At 46.8% G+C, this 17,575-nt stretch overlaps 1 protein-coding gene across 3 annotated transcripts in view; it reads left to right on the top strand.

Annotated features, from left to right (window-relative positions):
- The window catches only part of SEC24D (SEC24 homolog D, COPII coat complex component), a 451,689-nt gene that overhangs the window by 288,366 nt on the left and 145,748 nt on the right, over window positions 1-17,575 (top strand). For all 3 annotated transcript variants that reach the window (XM_063920228.1, XM_063920226.1, XM_063920227.1), the window contains exon 14: window positions 12,854-12,970. In XM_063920228.1, the coding sequence (XP_063776298.1) occupies window positions 12,854-12,970 (117 nt within the window). The remainder of the gene's footprint in view (window positions 1-12,853; window positions 12,971-17,575) is intronic.

Genomic DNA, 17,575 nt, shown 5'->3' with positions numbered 1-17,575 from the left:
TCCGGATTCTCAATAAGAGACAGGATGTTATTCATATCTTCTTGAGGTGCCACAAATCAGTCAGGCCAATACTCATATAAAACTTGTAAACCAATTTCTAACGGTTTACAGATTTAGGAAGTGGTGTCCGTGGACATGGAGGCTGCTTACCTTCATGTACAAAGTTGGACTTCTCACCAAGCGTATTTATGATTTGCGTTGGAAAAGAGTCATTTCCAGTTCAGAGCTTCGCCTTTTGGCCTATCATCAGGCCGAGAATTGGCACAGCGATTATTACGAGCCATGGCTCCGTGGACCAATGCTAGGGTGTACTTGGCATAAGTCCTAGGCTCGAGTCCAACTACGGACCGGATAGATATATATATATATATATATATATATATATATATGATAGTATTCGCAAGATTAAAAGCATGAAGCATTACGATCATACCTTCCTTGGCCGATCGGCTAATCCAGTCCCATTTTCAGGAACACCTTATCAGGGATACTCAGACAACACATCAATTTTTCATTCAACACGGCTGGATTGTGAACTAAATGAAAGCCAACCTGATACCAGTGCAGAGGTTTCAATTCCTAGGTCTAAGACTAGACACTAGACTCTTGAGGGGGTTTTATCCCAGAGAACGTGATCCAAGATAAAAAGGGATCAGGCAATTAAAAAAAATAAAAAAAATAAAAGTTTCCTTCCATGTTAGCTTCACAAAGGATTGGTTTGTTGACACAGGTCAGGACCTCGTTACTTTGGTGGTCGTTACACAAGTATCTCGGTGCAGGCAAGAGATTCGAGGTTTGGTATTAGAGGATCCTCACAACGGAGGCCAGTTTCGGAGTTTTGGGGTGCCGTCCTGGAAGGTATCGTTTTCAGGCCAGTTGCACGTCACAGGACGGCAGTCTACCCGTAAGCATTCTAGAACTAAGAGCAGTTTACAATGATCTTCTCTTTGCCGAGGACCTGGTGAAGGAGTAACATTTGATGACAATGTCACAACGGTGGCACCATAAGCAGTCAGGCAGAAACGAAAAAAAAAAAAAAAATTTTGCGTGATAACATGGAAGGAAGCCGCAAGGATCCTGTGGTGGTCAGAAAGGCGCAACATCATCCTCTTGGTGGTGTTCATTCCAGGAGTGGGAAACTGGAAAGCAGGTTCTCTCAGTCGCCATCTGGGAGAGTGCTGCCTACATCCACGGATTTGCGACATGGTGGTGAGGAGATGGGGGTCTACCTCAAGTCGACCTAATGGCGTCTCGGTAAAACCATCAGCTGCCCAGATAGGTGTCCAGGACAAGAGATCTAGCAGCAGAAGAGGTGGACGCATTAACACTTCCTTGGTGTTATAGGAGGGTTTACATTTTTCTCTATCGTCCTAAGTGGATGCTGGGGTTCCTGAAAGGACCATGGGGAATAGCGGCTCCGCAGGAGACAGGGCACAAAAAAGTAAAGCTTTTACCAGATCAGGTGGTGTGCACTGGCTCCTCCCCCTATGACCCTCCTCCAGACTCCAGTTAGATTTTGTGCCCGAACGAGAAGGGTGCAATCTAGGTGGCTCTCCTAAAGAGCTGCTTAGAGAAAGTTTAGCTTAGGTTTTTTACTTTACAGTGAGTCCTGCTGGCAACAGGATCACTGCAACGAGGGACTTAGGGGAGAAGTAGTGAACTCACCTGCGTGCAGAGTGGATTTGCTGCTTGGCTACTGGACACTAGCTCCAGAGGGACGATCACAGGTACAGCCTGGATGGTCACCGGAGCCGCGCCGCCGGCCCCCTTGCAGACGCTGAAGAGAGAAGAGGTCCAAAATCGGCGGCTGAAGACTCCTGAGTCTTCATAAAGGTAGCGCACAGCACTGCAGCTGTGCGCCATTTTCCTCTCAGCACACTTCACACAACAGTCACTGAGGGTGCAGAGCGCTGGGGGGGGCGCTCTGAGAGGCAAATAAAAACCTTATTAGAGGCAAAAAATACCTCACATATAGCCCACAGAGGCTATATGGAGATATTTAACCCCTGCCTAACTTCAAAAATAGCGGGAGACGAGCCCGCCGTAAAAGGGGCGGGGCCTATCTCCTCAGCACACAGCGCCATTTTCTCTCACAGAAAAGCTGGAGAGAAGGCTCCCAGGCTCTCCCCTGCACTGCACTACAGAAACAGGGTTAAAACAGAGAGGGGGGGCACTGATTTTGGCGATATTGTATATATATAAAAGATGCTATAAGGGAGAAACACTTATATAAGGTTGTCCCTATATAATTATAGCGTTTTTGGTGTGTGCTGGCAGACTCTCCCTCTGTCTCCCCAAAGGGCTAGTGGGTCCTGTCCTCTGTCAGAGCATTCCCGGTGTGTGTGCTGTGTGTCGGTACGTGTGTGTCGACATGTATGAGGACGATGTTGGTGAGGAGGCGGAGAAATTGCCTGTAATGGTGATGTCACTCTCTAGGGAGTCGACACCGGAATGGATGGCTTATTTAGAGAATTACGTGAGAATGTCAACACGCTGCAAGGTCGGTTGACGACATGAGACGGCCGACAATCTATTAGGACCGGTCCAGGCGTCTCAGAAACACCGTCAGGGGTTTTAAAAACGCCCATTTACCTCAGTCGGTCGACACAGACACAGACACGGACACTGAATACAGTGTCGACGGTGAATAAACAAACGTATTTCTCATTAGGGCCACACGTTAAGGGCAATGAAGGAGGTGTTACGTGTTTCTGATACTACAAGTACCACAAGAAAGGGTATTATGTGGGAGTGGAAAAAACTACCTGTAGTTTTTCCTGAATCAGATAAAATAAAATGAAGTGTGTGATGATGCGTAGGGTTACCCCGATAGCAAATATTGGCGTTATACCCTTTCCCGCCAGAAATTAGGGTACGTTGGGAAACACCCCTTAGGGTGATAAGGCGCTCACACGCTTATCAAGTGGCGTTACCGTCTCCAGATACGGCCGCCCTCAAGGAGCCAGCTGATAGGAAGCTGGAAAAATATCCTAAAAAGTATATACACACATACGGTGGTTATACTGCGACCAGCGATCGCCATCAGCCTGGAGATGCAGTGCTGGGTTGGCTTGGTCGGATTCCCTGACTGAAAATATTTTATTCATGTAGAGCATTTAATAGGATGCATTCTATATATATGTATGTGAGATGCACAGAGGGATATTTGCTCTCTGGCATCAAGATAAGTGCGTTGTCCATATCTCCCAGAAGATGTCAGGGACACGACAGTGGTCAGGTGATACAGATCCCATACGGCAGATGGAAGTATTGCTGTATAAAGGGAAGGAGTTATTTGGGGGTCGGTCCATCGGACCTGGGGACCACAGCAACAGCTGGGAAATCCAACCTTTTTTACCCCAAGTTACATCTCAGCTAAAAAAAGACACCGTCTTTTCAGCCTCAATCTTTCCTTTCCCATGAGGGCATGCAGGCAAAAGGCCAGTCATATCTGCCCAGACATAGAGGTAAGGGAAGTAGACTGCAGCAGGCAGCCCCTTCCCAGGAAAAGAAGCCCTCCACCGCGTCTGCCAAGTCCTCAGCATGACGCTGGGGCCGTGCAAGCGGACTCAAGGTGGGGGGGTAGTCTCAAGAGTCTCAGGGCGCAGTGGGATCACTCGCAAGTTGACCCCTAGATCGTACGAGTATTATCCCAGGGGTAAAGATTGGAGAGTCGAGACATCTTCTCCTCGCAGGTTCCTGAAGTCTGCTTTACCAACGGCTCCCTCCGACAGGGAGGCAGCATTGGAAACAATTCACAAGCTGTATATCCAGCAGGTGATAATCAAAGTACCCCTCCTACGACAAGGAAAAGGGTATTATTTTTCCACACTATATTGTGGTACTGAAGCCAGACGGCTTGGTGACACATAGTCTAAATCTAAAATGTTTTGAACACTTACATAAAAGGTTCAAATCGAGATAAAGTCACTCAGAGCAGTGATAGCGAACCGGAAAAAAGGGGACTATATGGTGTCCCTGGACATCAAGGATTACCTCCATGTCCAAATTTTGTCCTTCTCATCAAGGGTACCTCTGGTTCGTGGTACAGAACTGTCAATATCAGTTTCAGACGATGCCGTTTGAATTATCCACGGCACCCCGGGCCTTTTTACCAAGGTAATGGCCGAAAAGATGTTTCTTCAAAGAAAAAAGGCATCTAAATTATCCCTTACTTGCACGACCTAAAAAGGGCAAGTTCCAGAGAACAGTTGGAGGTCGGAAGAGCACTATCTAAAGTAGTTCTTCGACGGCACGACTGGATTCTAAATATTCCAAGAATCGCAGCTGTTTTCCGACGATACGTCTGCTGTTCCTAGGGATGATTCTGGACACGGTTCAGAAAAAGGTTTTTCTTCCCGAGGAAAAAGCCAAGGAGTTATCCGACCTGTCAGGAACCTCCTAAAACCAGGATAGGTGTCTGTACATCATTGCACAAGAGTCCTGGGAAAAATGGTGGCTTTTTACGAAGCAATTCCATTCGGCAGATTCCATGCAAGAATTTTCCAAAGGGATCTGTTGGACAAATGGTCAGGGTCGCATCCTCAGATGCACCTGCGAATAACCCTGTCGCCAAGGACAAGGGTATATCTTCTGTGGTGGTTGCAAAAGGCTCATCTATTGGAGGGCCGCAGATTCGGCATACAGGATTTGATCCTGGTGACCACGGACGCCAGCCTGAGAGGTTGGGGAGCAGTCACACAAGGAAGAAACTTCCAGGGGGTATGGACGAACCTGGAAAAGTCTCTTCACATAAACATTCTGGTACTAAGAGCAATCTAAAATGCTCTAAGCCAGGCGGAACCACTCCTGCAAGGAAAACCGGTGTTGATTCAGTCGGACAACATCACGGCGGTCGCCCATGTAAACAGACAGGGCGGCACAAGAAGCAGGAGTGCAATGGCAGAAGCTGCCAAGATTCTTCGCTGGGCGGAGAATCACGTAATAGCACTGTCAGCAGTGTTCTTCCCGGGCGTGTACAACTGGGAAGCAGATTTCCTCAGCAGACACGATATTCACCCGGGAGAGGGGGGTCTTCATCCAGAAGTCTTCCACATGCTAATAAACTGTTGGGAAAGACCAATGGTAGACATGATGGCGTCTCGCCTCAACAAGAAACTGGACAAGTATTGCGCCAGGTCAAGAGATCCACAGGCAATAGCTGTGGACGCACTGGTAACACCTTGGGTGTACAAATCAGTATATGTGTTTCCTCCTCTGCCTCTCATACCAAAGGTATTGAAGATTATACGGTGAGGAGGAGTAAGAACAATACTAGTGGCTCCGGATTGGCCAAGAAGGACTTGGTACCCGGAACTTCAAGAGTTGGTCACGGACGACCCGTGCCCTCTACTTCTGAGAAGGGACCTGCTACAACAGGGTCCCTGTCTCTTTCAAGACTTACCGCGGCTGCGTTTGACGGCATGGCGGTTGAACGCCAGATCCTAAAAGGGAAAGGCATTCCAGAAGAAGTCATTCCTACCTTGATTAAGGCAAGGAAGGAAGTCACCGCGAAACATTATCACCGCATTTGGCGAAAATATGTCGCGTGGTGCGAGGATCGGAGTGTTCCGACGGAGGAATTTCAACTGGGTCGTTTCCTACATTTCCTACAATCAGGATTGTCTATGGGTCTCAAATTGAGATCTATTAAGGTTCAAATTTCGGCCCTGTCAATATTCTTCCAAAAAGAATTGGCCTCAGTTCCTGAGGTACAGACTTTTGTTAAAGGAGTACTGCATATACAGCCTCCTGTGGTGCCTCCGGTGGCACCGTGGGATCTAAATGTAGTTTTAGATTTCCTCAAATCCCATTGGTTTGAACCATTGAAAAAGGTGGATTTTAAATATCTCACATGGAAAGTGACTATGTTACTGGCCCTGGCTTCCGCCAGGAGAGTATCTGAATTGGCGGCTTTATCTTATAAAAGCCCTTATCTAATCTTCCATTCGGATAGGGCAGAACTGAGGACTCGTCCGCATTTTCTCCCTAAGGTGGTATCAGCGTTTCACCTGAACCAACCTATTGTGGTGCCTGCGGCCACTGGCGACTTGGAGGACTCCAAGTTGTTGGACGTTGTCAGAGCCTTAAAAATATACATTTCAAGGACGGCTGAAGTCAGAAAATCTGACTCACTGTTGATACTATATGCACCCAACAAGTTGGGTGCCCCTGCTTCTAAGCAGACGATTGCTCGTTGGATTTGTAACACAATTCAACTTGCTCATTCTGTGGCAGGCCTGCCACAGCCTAAATCTGTTAAGGCCCATTCCACAAGGAAGGTGGGCTCATCTTGGGCGGCTGCCCGAGGGGTCTCGGCATTACAATTCTGCCGAGCAGCTACGTGGTCGGGGGAAAACACGTTTGTAAAATTCTACAAATTTGATACCCTGGCAAAAGAGGACTTGGAATTCTCTCATTCGGTGCTGCAGAGTCATCCGCACTCTCCCGCCCGTTTGGGAGCTTTGGTATAATCCCCATGGTCCTTTCAGGAACCCCAGCATCCACTTAGGACGATAGAGAAAATAAGAATTTACTTACCGATAATTCTATTTCTCGGAGTCCGTAGTGGATGCTGGGCGCCCATCCCAAGTGCGGATTATCTGCAATACTGTACATAGTTATTGTTAACAAATTCGGGTTATATTGTTAAGGAGCCATCTTTAAGAGGCTCTTTCTGTTATCATACTGTTAACTGGGTTTAGATCACAAGTTGTACGGTGTGATTGGTGTGGCTGGTATGAGTCTTACCCGGGATTCAAATTGCCTCCCTTATTGTGTACGCTCGTCCGGGCACAGTACCTAACTGGAGTCTGGAGGAGGGTCATAGGGGGAGGAGCCAGTGCACACCACCTGATCTGGTAAAAGCTTTACTTTTTTGTGCCCTGTCTCCTGCGGAGCCGCTATTCCCCATGGTCCTTTCAGGAACCCCAGCATCCACTACGGACTCCGAGAAATAGAATTATCGGTAAGTAAATTCTTATTTTCCACCTTTCCCACTCATACCCAGGGTTCTGAAAAGGTTGAAACGAGAACGAGTGTGGGTGATTCTAATCGCACCAGATTGGCCCCGCAGGAGTTGGTAATCAGTCCTGCGAGGGTTACTAGCGGAAGATCCTTGGTGGTCACCTCAGAGAGAGGACCTGCTATCTCTGGACCATTCCTACACCCAGACCTGAACAGGCTGCGTTTAACGGCGTGGTTATTGAAACCCAGATCTTAAAAAGCAGAGGGATACCAAGAACGGCGATTCCTATGATGATTACCGCTAGGAAGCCGGTCACTGCCATGCACTACTACAGGATTTGGAAGAGGTACATGGACTGGTGTTAAGAACGTGGGTGGAACTCAATGAACTTCCACTTATCCAGACTTCACCTTTTCCTTCAGGCCGGTCTAGATGTAGGACTGAGGCTGGGTTTTCTGACGGCTCACCTTTCGGCTCTCTCCATCCTATTTCAGGGGTTTCTGAGGATACTAACCCCCTTTTCATCCTCCCACTGCGCCATGGGGCTTACATTTGATGTTGAAATTTTTGAGATCACCAACTTTTGAGCCATTAGCAAGACCAGACCTGAAATATCTGTCTTGGAAGGTCACATTTTTGCTTGCCTTGACTTCGACCAGGCGGGTTTCTGTTTTGGGAGCCTTATCGTGTAAAAGTTCCTTTTTAATTTTTCATGAGGATAGGGCAGAACTCCGTACAAAAGCAGATTTCCTTCCTAGGGTGGTTTTTGGGTTTCACGTTAACCAGCCAGTTGTGGTCCCATCTTTCCAGGTTTTCGCAGATGGGGACGTGTCCTTGGATGTTGTCCGAGCTTTACGAGTATGCGTACTAGTTACGTCGTCCTTCAGAAAGTCGGACCATTTGTTTGTTCTATCTGATGAGCCAAAGAAGGGTTGGCCAACATATAAGCATTCTTTGTCTAGATGGATTAGCCATTCGGCAAGCTTATCTTTCCTGTGGTAAACAGGTTCTGGTTCAGACGGGTGCTCATACCACCCGATCAGTGGGTGCCTCATGGGCGGCTGCCAGAGGTGCTTCCACTACTCAACTTTGCAGAGCGGCGACGTGGTCCTCAGCCCACACGTTCGCGTAATTTTACAAGTTTGATACCTTTTGCGTCCGGAGACTCTAAGTTCGGACGTTTAGTTTTGCAGGCCACCGACAGCACTCCCTCCCTGGGGGATAACTTTGGGACGTCCCCTACTGTATAAGACTGTTCCAGTGTCCCCTAGTGGATGAAAGAGAAAAGGGGATTTTGGTACTTACCGATAGATCCATTTCTCTGAATCCTCTAGGGGACACTGGACGCCCGCCTCGGTGCTGTCAACCTGCTGTGTTCAAAGTTCTTGTTAAGACAGTTCGTGCAAACAGCGTTAGTTTTTGGTTAAGAGTTCTTGGACGCTGTTCGATATGTTGTACGGTTCGGTTCCTCGCCAGGTGCTATAGTATCATGTCCTATTCTCTCAGTCAAATTTTTCAAACTGAGGGAGGAGGGATGTGAAGGGGGAGGAGCCGGCTGTGCAGACAATGCTAATTTTAGATTGTGCCACACCTCCGGTTGCAAGCTTCACACCCCTACTGTATAAGACTGTTCCAGTGTCCCCTAGAGGATTCAGAGAAATGGATTTATCGGTAAGCACCAAAATCCTCTTTTTTTTCTATGGTATGTACCGATTTTTGGCTCTCCAAACTTCCATTGAAAGTATAGGAAAAGGGGCTTGGCCACGCCACTGTACCCGTGGCCACGCCACCTTTTCGAATTTGTAGCGATTTTTATGTGTTAATTGTTGGAGGGTATGTTGCTGCAGATGCAGTGAGCCTGTTCTGGGGTGTGGACCTGAAGCTGCAGCTCCATCAGCCCCATTGTTAATTCTGCTCTGGGAACACACAGCAGCCACAGGGCAGAGCCTCCCATTGGATGTAACCTGTGTGGGAGGGCCTTTCTTGCTCAATCAGCTGTGGACTGGGTGTGATAGACCTGCTGCTAACCCAATGAGAGCTATATATAGGAGATTTCTTATTAAAATAAATATTTGTAATGGACTCTAAATAAATCATATTTTCAGCCTCACATATTGGGCACAATTCAATAACCCACAAGGTGGGGAGTTTTATACATAGGACTATAGGGCTGCAATACAAAAATCTGTGAGTACAGCGGAACCTTAAGTGCGACACTCGCGTGTAATTCAATTGAGCCCATTTGCACACATTTGCACACATTGACCCCTAAAGGAAAGAAAAAAAAATCACACACTGCCTGCCACATTAACACAATAATAGTGTATAGTATGATATGGGTTGGAAGGAGTCAAAGGGGTATATTCAATTGAAGTCGAAAGCTGCCGTATGTCGAAAAGACGTCAGTTTTCAACTTTTTTAGGTCGGAAGGAGTTCCGACCTATTCAGTCTAACCCCAAATTATTCGACAAGTCGAGGAATTCGACTTGTCGAAAAGCACGTGGATCGGCGGAATAGCTACTGATCCACGTGCTTGTGTCGAAAACGGTCTTGGCCCCCTTTTTGACCATCTCAATACAACTTTAAAAAAAGTAGAAGTGAGATACGGGAGCAGAGACCGGGAGAGCCACGGGCAGACGGAGAGCAGCACCGGAGGATGTCACAGCCGCCGCTCACAGTAGCGTCCACCCGGCTCCAGCAAGCGAGACCTCGCTTGCTGGAGCCAGGTGGACGCTGCTGTGAGCTGCGGCTGTGATGCGGGGACGGGGAGAGGCAGAGAGACGGGGGGGGTGAGAGCCGGGGGCAGACGGGGGAGAGCAGCTGCTGTAGCACACAAACAACCCACCCACACACAGTACTCACACAGCCGTCAACACTGTGACTCCTGCCTGCTTGGATACAGATGTGTCCTCATAAATCTTGCCTTAATGCGCCATGCAGCAGGAGATGCCTGGTATGAATCAGCTGGCAGCTCCCGGCCAGCTCTGTTAACATTGGGCACCTTTTTTTATGAAAAGTCATCTTATTTGCATTGCTATGTGGCTAGGATAGACAAGCAGCTTCTGCTGATTAAAATGATATGTGGCATGCCTATATACTGTGTGCAACTGTGACTGTATCTGCATACAAAATTCTATACACAGAATATAGGCATGCTGCATATAATTTTAATCAGCAGAAGCTGCTGGTGCCCCTAGGCATATCAAGTGCCCTAGGCATTTGCCCAGTTTGCCTATGCCTACGGCCGGCTCTGGATGAAGGCATTTTTAATATGCTGGATCAGTTTCTGTTGCCTGTGTTTGTTGTGCACTGATATCACCAGTGAGAGCAGTTTTTATTAGTGAATACTTTTAGCAACAAAACATGTTTGTTGATCCATATTAATCAGTAGTATATACTAGCATAAAGAGCACAAAGTACAGATTACACACTGAGACGAGGAATGTAATGTGTTTTTACATGTTTGTTTTATTATGAATTCCGTCCTCCCATGAGCCCATATAAGCAGTTGTTGAAAATGTACACACTTAAAAAAATGAAGCATGGACCAATAGTACATAGCATCAGACTTGATATGTTGCATATTATTAGTTATTTAAAAACAAATACATATATAAATAAATATATATATATATATATATATATATACTCACACACACACCACATAATATAGCCGGCACTCTTCCTAAAGAAACAGCTTGCTCCGATGCCCTCTGGAAAAAATCTGATAGAAATCCACTAGCACAAAACATGGTGTGTATTTCATATCCAGAAACTGACGTTTCGGGGCCCACCGGTGTGATGTGAAATATACACCATTTGCCATTCATGAACGTCTCCGAGTGCCGCTGTTTTGTGCTAGTGGATTGATTTATATATATATATATATATATATATATATATATATACACACACACACACAGAATATGTGTTTATATATATATACAGTATATATAGTGATGTACCGGATTTTTAAGTGCATTACTCTGAATCTGGATTTTATTATAGTTATCATTTATTATGTGGTAAAATGTATGAATTAATATCCAAGATGAATGAATAAAAGAATAAAAATTGTATGAATCTTTAATATTAACAAAAATATTACAGTCCCAAAATGGCTAGTGATTTCCCTTTGACAATGAATGAAACAAACCTAGAGATGTGTCTTCATACAACTTTGCTTCATTCAAGCCTGTGCCAGGTCGTGTGAGACTCTGCTTGCATCAGGCGTCCTTTTTTGCCGAAAATGCATCTTAGTCGCAATGCAATGTGACTAGGATGCACCAGGAGACTGTGCTGATTCATTTGATATGCCACACTGTATACTGTATATCTGTGTGTGACTGAGTTTCTGAACTGCTATGATGCAGCGGCTGCAGCTTTTTTTCCATGCCAGGTTCCTTTGTGCTGTGTATACAGACTCAGTCACACACAGATATAGAAGTGTCACATATCATATTAATCAGCACAGTCTCCTTGTGCGTCCTAGTCAGAGCGCATTTTGACTAAGACACCTTTTCAGCAGAAAAAGACGCCTGATGCTAGAGGAGTTGCACGCGACCTGACATCTCCCACTACATTGCGTATTGAGGCTATATGTATGAGGACACAACTATAGTGCCCCATTGCTATATAATGATAGTAACTCATTGCTATATTCTGATATATTATTAGGTACTGTGAGGACTTGTTTACTGTGTAAAATGTAATTTTGCTAGGAGAAAATATTTACATACAGAAAAAATAGGATCTATCACCAATCATAATCTTTATATCTAGTGACAGATCATAGGTTCAAATGCTGCTCCCCTGAAATATCACTATTTATCTGTATTAATCCATAACGCAATACAAGTAAATTCATTCTGTAAACTAGATCTAGTTTTTATTATCTCATTTTATGGGTTTCGTAAATATTTATTGAAGGAAGTGAAACATTTCATATGCATTATTAAAAATGCATTAGAACCAAGTTCAGTAGATACTGTAGATCATTATAACAACTTCAGTGCACAATAGATCTTTATATAGCGTAAACTCTATGGTGAATAGCCTAACAGTACACACTGCAACTTTTACAAGCACAGATCTGGCAAAAATGATGCAATAAAGCATTCACAGTCCGACCTGCGCTGGAAAACTGTCATTGTGTACTGACTTCATGTCTGATTAAATCACCGAACAATTTTATATGTCCCTGGATAACATTGTGTATGCAATATCCCTTGTGTTTATATAGATGGAGATGAATAGCGGAGAGGAATGAGATATCCTTAGTTTTGAAGATTGCTTGGAAGGAATTATTCACGGGCCGATGTGGGAGACATGTGTGCTGAGCGAACCACTCAGCACACATCTCTCCCACCGCTCAGCACAGCGCAATGTGTGGTGAGTTTCCGTGGGGAGACGGGGGGCAGCTCATTTCACCCAGCGGGTGAAATGAGCGACCTGCTAGATTGGCCTGCATGCAGGCCAATCTAGCAGCAGCGATAGCGATGTTCGGGGCTGCGCATCGCTATCGCTGTGAGGGGTACACACGGAGCGATCATGCTTAAAATCTAAGCAATCTAGTCAGATTGCTTAGAATATCGCTCCATGAGTACCCCCCTTAAGAAAGGAAATAATTTGGGAATAAGGAGTAAGACTGCAACATTACTTAAACAGCTTTGCTAAATAAATGCACAATAGCTATATCACCTGAATCACAAATATGATATATGGGAAATGCAAATAAAAGATGAAATTCTGCTGTGTGACGGCTGTATAGTGCATGGTTCTGTGTACTTACCTTGAATGAATAAATGTTTGTAAGTGTTCAAATGTCCAACTAGAACCTGTTTTAAGGCAAATGTATCAAGTAAAATACATAATTTTCACTGGCAGGCAGCAGAATGCGCTGGGAAGCTTTTTATCTTCCATTCATCCCTTCCAACTGCAGAAGCCCCAGGAAAGCTGAAGAACAGAGATGACAAGAGACTGATTAACACAGACAAGGAAAAGGTATTAAACGAATAATATTCTGAAACTAGACATAAATATAAAGACCATGGGGGTCATTCCGAGTTGTTCGCACGTTGACGATTTTTGCTATGCTGCGATTTGTTGCTAACTGCGCATGCGCATGGTACGCAGAGCGCATGCGCTAAGTTATTTAACACAAAACTTAGTAGATTTGATGGTGTTTGAGCGACGCTTTTCAGTCGCACTGCTGATCGGTGAATGATTGACAGGAAAGGGGCGTTTCTGGGTGGTAACTGAGCGTTTTCCGGGAGTGTGCTAAAAAACGCAGTCGTGTCAGGGAAAAACGCGAGAGTGTCTGGAGAAACGGGGGAGTGGCTGGCCGAACACAGGGCGTGTTTGTGACGTCAAACCAGGAACTGAACGGACTGAGCTGATCGGAATCTAGGAGTAGGTCTGGAGCTACTCAGAAACTGCAAAGAATTATTTAGTAGCAGTTCTGCTAATCTTTCGTTCGCTATTCTGCTAAACTAAGATACACTCCCAGAGGGCGGCGGCCTAGCGTGTGCAATGCTGCTAAAAGCAGCTAGCGAGCGAACAACTCGGAATGAGGGCCCATAATTGACATTTATAAAATAACAGTAATTCAACAAAGAATAAAATGATTGTCTAGAACTAGAGATGAGTGACATGTCGGAAACATAGAGTTTATCAAATCTGAAGGCCAATAAAGCCGTTTCTCAGGTGTGCAAAGTTCTGGTAGTTGCACTTTTGTGTCACCATTCTGGATGGGGCCCGGAGGTACTGCGAGCCGGGGAGGGGCTGTTAATGCTTCTTCTGATTCTCATCCTAGAAGCAGCTAAGCTGCTGTCCTCCCTTTGGCAGTGGCTCTCCCGGAGACTCGCACAGAAGCAAAGCAGCCAGTCACTATTGCTAGCGCCGGTGTCCCAACGCGCCGCATTACAGGAAAGAAGATGCACTCGATAAACTACAGCTCCCAGCAGCCCTTAGCGCTGGAACGCTCCAGCGCTAAGGGCTGCTGGGAGGGAGCTATAGTTTATTTAGTGCGTGTACTTCCCTGTAATGCGGCACGTTGGAACACCGGCGCTAACAATAGTGACTGGGTGGCAGAACTCACTGACTCGCTGAATCAATGTAAAAGGTGAGAGTGCTGTGCAGTGTCAGTGACACTGCACACCCACTGCACTGCACAGCACTGTCACCTTTCACATTGATTCATCGTCTAGACATTACCCTCCGCGATATCACACACTCTATCCGTTACATTAGTCGTCTCGGGGCTTCCAGGCCGGCAGGCCAGGTTCTGTGTTGCGGAGTCTGGGCCTCTGGGGATCTGGGCGGGCTGTGGCGGGGAGGCACTTCTGTGACATCACGCGCAGAGGAGGCTCCGGGGCTCAGAGAGTCTGTGGCGCAGGAAGGGCTATAAAAGCTTTCCACTGTGCCGCTTTCATACACATCTATGCCGGTGGATGCAGCAGCCTTTGTTCCACCTGCGCCGCGGCTAGGGAGTGGGGATTGTTGATGCTGGAGGGGGCAGGCGGACTGGCAGCAGGACAGAGGACGCTGCAGTAAAAGGATTTGTTTGCCCTATCTACAGCGCAGAGACTTGCTGCAGATGCAGTGGCATACCGTCCAACTGTACCTTTTTGACAGGCACAGTACCCTTTTTTTTATGGTTTGTACCGATTTCTCTGACGTCCTAGTGGATGCTGGGACTCCGTAAGGACCATGGGGAACAGCGGCTCCGCAGGAGACAGGGCACAAAATAAAAGCTTAAGGATCAGGTGGTGTGCACTGGCTCCTCCCCCTATGACCCTCCTCCAAGCCTCAGTTAGATTTTTGTGCCCGGCCGAGAAGGGTGCAATCTAGGTGGCTCTCCTGAGCTGCTTAGAATAAAAGTTTAGTTTAGGTTTTTTTATTTTCAGTGAGTCCTGCTGGCAACAGGCTCACTGCATCGTGGGACTAAGGGGAGAAGAAACGGACTCACCTGAGTGCAGAGTGGATCGGGTTTCTTAGGCTACTGGACATTAGCTCCAGAGGGACGATCACAGGTTCAGCCTGGATGGGTCACCGGAGCCGCGCCGCCGTCCCCCTTACAGAGCCAGAAGAGGCGAAGAGGTCCGGTGAAATCGGCGGCAGAAGACATCCTGTCTTCAGACTAAGGTAGCGCACAGCACCGCAGCTGTGCGCCATTGCTCTCAGCACACTTCACACTCCGGTCACTGAGGGTGCAGGGCGCTGGGGGGGAGCGCCCTGAGACGCAATATAACAGTATATACCTTAGGTGGCAAAAAGAATACATCACATATAGCTCCTGGGCTATATGGATGTATTTTAACCCCTGCCATTTTTACACAAAAAAGCGGGAGATAAGGACGTCGTGAAGGGGCGGAGCCTATCTCCTCAGCACACAAGCGCCATTTTCCCTCACAGCTCCGCTGGAAGGACGGCTCCCTGACTCTCCCCTGCAGTCCTGCTTCAGAATCAGGGTAAAAAAGAGAAGGGGGGGGCATTTTTGGCAGCAAATAACGATAATAACAGCAGCTATAAGGGAATAACACTTATATAAGGTTATCCCTGTATATATATATAGCGCTGGGTGTGTGCTGGCAGACTCTCCCTCTGTCTCTCCAAAGGGCTAAGTGGGGTCCTGTCCTCTATCAGAGCATTCCCGGTGTGTGTGCTGTGTGTCGGTACGCGTGTGTCGACATGTATGAGGAGGAAAATGATGTGGAGGCGGAGCAGTTGCCTGTGTTGGTGATGTCACCCCCTAGGGAGTCGACACCTGACTGGATGATTGTATTTAAACAATTAAGTGATAATGTCAGCAATTTGCAAAAAACTGTTGACGACATGAGACAGCCGGCAAATCAATTAGTGCCTGTCCAGGCGTCTCAGACACCGTCAGGGGTGCTAAAACGCCCGTTACCTCAGTGGGTCGACACAGACCCTGACACAGATACTGAGTCTAGTGTCGACGGTGACGAGACAAACGTAATGTCCAGTAGGGCCACACGTTACATGATCACGGCAATGAAAGAGGCATTGAACCTTTCTGACACTACAAGTACCACAAAGAAGGGTATTATGTGGGGTGTGAAAAAACTACCAATAGTTTTTCCTGAGTCAGAGGAAATAAATGAGGTGTGTGATAAAGCGTGGGTTTCCCCCGATAAAAAACAGCTAATTTCTAAAAAATTATTAGCATTATATCCCTTCCCGCCAGAGGTTAGGGCGCGTTGGGAAACACCTCCTAGGGTAGATAAGGCGCTCACACGTTTATCTAAACAAGTAGCGTTACCGTCTCCTGATACGGCCACCCTCAAAGAACCAGCTGATAGAAGGCTGGAAAATATCCTAAAAAGTATATACACACATACTGGTGTTATACTGCGACCAGCAATCGCCTCAGCCTGGATGTGCAGTGCTGGAGTCGCATGGTCGGATTCCCTGACTGAGAATATTGATACCCTGGATAGGGACAATATTTTGTTAACTATAGAACATTTAAAGGATGCATTACTATATATGCGTGATGCACAGAGGGATATTTGCACCCTGGCATCAAGAGTAAGTGCTATGTCCATCTCTGCCAGAAGAGCGTTATGGACGCGACAGTGGTCAGGGGATGCGGATTCCAAACGGCACATGGAAGTATTGCCGTATAAAGGGGAGGAGTTATTTGGGGCTGGTCTATCGGACCTGGTGGCCACGGCAACGGCTGGAAAATCCACCTTTTTACCCCAGGTCACTTCACATCAGCAGAAAAAGACACCGTCTTTTCAAACTCAGTCCTTTCGTTCCCATAAGTACAAGCGAGCAAAAGGCCACTCCTTTCTGCCCCGGGGCAGAGGAAGAGGAAAAAGACTGCACCATGCAGCCGCTTCCCAGGAGCAGAAGCCCTCCCCTGCTTCTGCCAAGTCTTCAGCATGACGCTGGGGCTTTACAAGCAGACTCAGATATGGTGGGGGCCCGTCTCAAGAATTTCAACGCGCAGTGGGCTCACTCGCAAGTGGATCCCTGGATTCTACAGGTAGTATCGCAGGGGTACAAACTGGAATTCGAGGCGTTTCCCCCTCGTCGGTTCCTGAAGTCTGCTTTACCAAAGTCTCCCTCCGACAGGGAGGCAGTTTTGGAAGCCATTCACAAGCTGTATTCCCAGCAGGTGATAATCAAGGTACCCCTCCTGCAACAAGGAAAGGGGTATTATTCCACGCTGTTTGTGGTACCGAAGCCGGACGGCTCGGTGAGACCAATTTTAAATCTAAAATCCTTGAACACTTACATAAAAAGGTTCAAATTCAAGATGGAGTCACTCAGAGCAGTGATAGCGAACCTGGAAGAAGGGGACTATATGGTGTCTCTGGACATCAAAGATGCTTATCTCCACGTCCCAATATACCCTTCTCACCAAGGGTACCTCAGGTTTGTAGTACAAAACTGTCATTATCAGTTTCAGACGCTGCCGTTTGGATTGTCCACGGCACCTCGGGTCTTTACCAAGGTAATGGCCGAAATGATGATTCTTCTACGAAGAAAAGGCATTTTAATTATCCCTTACTTGGACGATCTCCTGATAAGGGCAAGATCCAGGGAACAGTTAGAAGTCGGAGTAGCACTATCTCA

This window comes from Pseudophryne corroboree, chromosome 1 (genome assembly GCF_028390025.1).
Source record: "Pseudophryne corroboree isolate aPseCor3 chromosome 1, aPseCor3.hap2, whole genome shotgun sequence".
Taxonomy (NCBI): Eukaryota; Metazoa; Chordata; class Amphibia; order Anura; family Myobatrachidae; genus Pseudophryne; species Pseudophryne corroboree.
This window is presented reverse-complemented; position numbering and strand designations above follow the sequence as displayed.